This window comes from Hippocampus comes, unplaced genomic scaffold (genome assembly GCF_001891065.2).
Source record: "Hippocampus comes isolate QL1 unplaced genomic scaffold, H_comes_QL1_v1.1 scaffold71, whole genome shotgun sequence".
NCBI lineage: Eukaryota > Metazoa > Chordata > Actinopteri > Syngnathiformes > Syngnathidae > Hippocampus > Hippocampus comes.
The window spans coordinates 1,017,665-1,021,126 of NW_017805932.1; the positions used below are offsets into that span (position 1 = coordinate 1,017,665).

Sequence of the window (3,462 nt, forward strand, 5' to 3'; positions counted from 1 at the left end):
AATAGGCAGAAATGGTATGGACCTACTCTTCCAATGGATAAGAGATTTAAGAGTGATATCGAAGGAGGGGCTCAAGCGACCTGATTTTAAATAACACAGCACTGAATCTGTCTCTTTTGGACCCAGCGTTGGGTTCGCCATGTCACCCAATTTGGGTTACTGTGATTTTATCTGTTGTGAATTCAAGAAACTTTGTTAAAGGGGCCATCTATAGTCATTTAAAAAAAAAATCCAGATTCCAGATGACACGGACATAATCAAGGAAGGAACATAGTCACTTGGTTAACTTGACGGAGGATTGGAGGTGTGAGACCAAGTCTTCAGACTTAGGCAGATCTGACAAGCGACTGAAACACATTTAGCTGACTGCCACTAGCCGTAGATGCACACGTACACGACTCATGAAGAGTTACGTCTTTCTAGCTTTACTGGTGAGCTTAATTTAACCTTGTCAAAGTGTTGAAAAGCATGATGAACCCTTTAATATCTCATATTTGGCGGAACCTTCTGTTCTCAAACAAGATGCTTAACGGCAAAACCCTTCCATGCACCCTGTAACCCGATAACACCATAAGGTGTCGTAACCGCTGTCCCTGAGAGGGTTAAAATCATAACATCATAGCATCCAATCCTGCCTCAATTAGAAATCAAATTTCATCAGTTGTCTTCATTATGCTGTCCACATTTTGACATTGTGAGCCCAAGATGACACCTAACAACAATTTTTTATGAGGATGACAGTACAACTGTGTACAATCAATATGATTGGTTTCATATGATGTACTCTGTTTGTGGCACTCACGGCAACATTATAAATGGCCATGCCCACAGCTCGGTGGTCGTTGATTTTCTCCGTGGAGATAGACTTGGTTTCGTAAGCCAGGAAGATGCCGAGTAGCAGCAGTAAGCCTTTGTAACCGTACACCACACCTGGACAGAAAAATGGAGACAAAACACAATTTGGGTTTTACAGTGCACAAGGTTAAGAGAAGTTTTGGAGTAACACAATGACAGAACTCAGTAAGGTGTTTTTTTTTCCTTCATTTTTCGACATCCTCCCACATTCCCAAAACATGTACGTGAGGTTTATTATCATTCGACACGTCCCCTATGTATGAATGTAGCGGTTTGTCTCCATGTGTCATGCCATCGGCTGGTGGCTGCCCGTCACTCGGCTGTGATAAGAAAAGTACAGGTAACAAAAGAGCAACAGAGAAAAACGTATTTTCTGCACTATCAGGTGCTTCGGATTATAATGTGCACCTTCAATGAATGGTCTATTTTAACCCTTGAGAACCCATGGGGTCAGATTTGGCCCCCATAAATTCTGCTACTCAAATGCTACCCTTAAATCCCAAAGGGTCAAATTTGGCCCTAATCTTAAATTAGGGTTAAAGCATTGAATATTTGAAAAAAACGTATATTTTGGTGTTCAGTGAACATATATCAGTCATTTAATGGAACATTAATCATTTCCCAAAGAAGAGGTTCTTGGGTTCTCCAGGGTTAAAACTGTTTTCATCTATAGGGCGCACAGCATTATAAGGCGCATAAAATAGAAACTACAATCGTGGCTGCAGTTCCGCCATGCATCCACTACATGGTGCTACGCTAAAGGGAATACAATACAATACAGCTTTATTTAGACAGAGCCTTCACAACCGCTTCAGCTGTAACAATGAGAACTGGTAACAAAGACGGTCATGAAACATCCGAATACAAATGGCATTACAAAACAATAAATGAAAGACAAAAGTAGACAATTGATAAAACAAAATGGCACACAAACCTCATGGGCTCACATCCACAAACAGCCCTATAAGTCTTGCTTGTCTACTTCTTCCTTCGTTTAGTCAGTAGTTAAATATGCTTTTGATATTCAGAGCTCACAAAGTAATTTCTGTTTGTTTGAGTGTGTGTTGGCGAATGCACATGTCAATTAGTGTTGGGCAGAACCCTTTTAGGTTCCAATTGGTTCCTGCTAATAATCGCCACTGGATGGCATAGGAACGGTAACAGGGAAATAATTCAATGGGGAATATAAAGAGAGTTACACTCTCTTTATATTAGACACATCGGATTATAAGGCGCGCTGTCGGCTTTTGAGAAAATTGAATGCTTGTAGGTGCGCCTTATAGTGTGGAAAATACGGTAATTCTGAAATGTTAGCGCTGTAATATAACTACAGAAGTGATGTTTTACGTTTGAAAGTAGCTTGCCCAGCACTGCATGGAAATGATGAATGTCAGCTCCAAACAGCAGTAGTGTCATGAGAGCATCATGTGCATTATATGTGTGCTGTTCATATTCATCTCCATTCCATGAGCCTGAGGGGAAAACATACATAGGATACTATAGCTTTTAAAATTGTACGCTGGCATCGTACTGATTCTACAGCACCACCGTCACGATCTAGGGCTTTGGCTCTTCATTTATAAATAAACTAGACCATGTTATGAGAATCCCTTCAACTTCAAGAGCTTGGCAAAATGAAAAATGGAAAAAGCATTTCCGAGCCAATACTTTGTTCATGCAGACATCGACACAAGAACAGTCCAATTTAAAGAACACAGATTCAAGCACTGGTTCCCTCGTCCAATTACGACAACAGAAAAAAAAAAATTGCCCAGAGTGAAACTCCTCATTAATGTGAATCTTTTATGAGAATCCCGATGTTGTTAACACTAACTACAATATCCCTTTAGTGTGTGCGAGTTTTGAGTTGTGTGCGTGTGTGTGTGTGTGTGTGTGTGTGTGTGTGTGTGTGGGGGGAGATTTTTCAGTGTTCATCAAAAGGTCCAAAGAAATGCATTTTTAACCAGCCAGATTTGGGAGCATATACTGCAAATATCACAAAGAAACTGGATACTGTATTTAGTTGCCGGAGAAGATACGGCAGCGGATGTTTTTTCGCCGTACATTTAGAATGCTCACTTAAAACTGCGAAGGAGCGAGTCGGCTTCAAACGTCGGGGCGGCATTCCCTCTGCACTCTTCCAATGAGGGCAGAAGTGAGAGAGACGATTAAGAGCAAATGTGAACCGTTCCTTCCATTAATCATGATGGGGAATGAGAGGTCACTTTAACCCTTTCATGCACCAATAATGATGACCTATGACCTGTAACATGATAAGCTGTCCACTGTAGTGACCGCTGTCCCTGAAAGGGTTAAATATGGTGGTATCCACAATTTATGAGTGTGAGTGAATATGCAATTTAGTCCTCTGCCATTTTTTTGATCTTAGTAAAACATAATTTCAATAAATCACACACACAACATGTACAACAACAGCGCATACCAACACTTACGGGGACCACTGTGGATCTCTTGGAGATTTAGTGTTGTGTAGAGTTTTTGAAGGGAAAAAAAAAGTCATCACTCCAAAACTAAAAATACAGCAAAATCTATGATTAAAAAAAAAAAAAGTGTGTGTGTGTGTGTGTGTGTGTGTGTGTGTGTGTG

At 40.5% G+C, this 3,462-nt stretch overlaps 1 protein-coding gene across 4 annotated transcripts in view; it reads right to left on the bottom strand.

Moving 5' to 3' along the window:
* Positions 1–3,462, bottom strand: part of gabbr1b (gamma-aminobutyric acid (GABA) B receptor, 1b) — a 142,722-nt gene that overhangs the window by 21,308 nt on the left and 117,952 nt on the right. For all 4 annotated transcript variants that reach the window (XR_002170624.1, XM_019890303.1, XM_019890302.1 and 1 more), the window contains one exon: positions 803–930. Coding sequence is in view for 3 of the 4 variants with exons in the window: in XM_019890303.1 (XP_019745862.1) it covers positions 803–930 (128 nt within the window). In the remaining variant the exon portion in view is untranslated. The remainder of the gene's footprint in view (positions 1–802; positions 931–3,462) is intronic.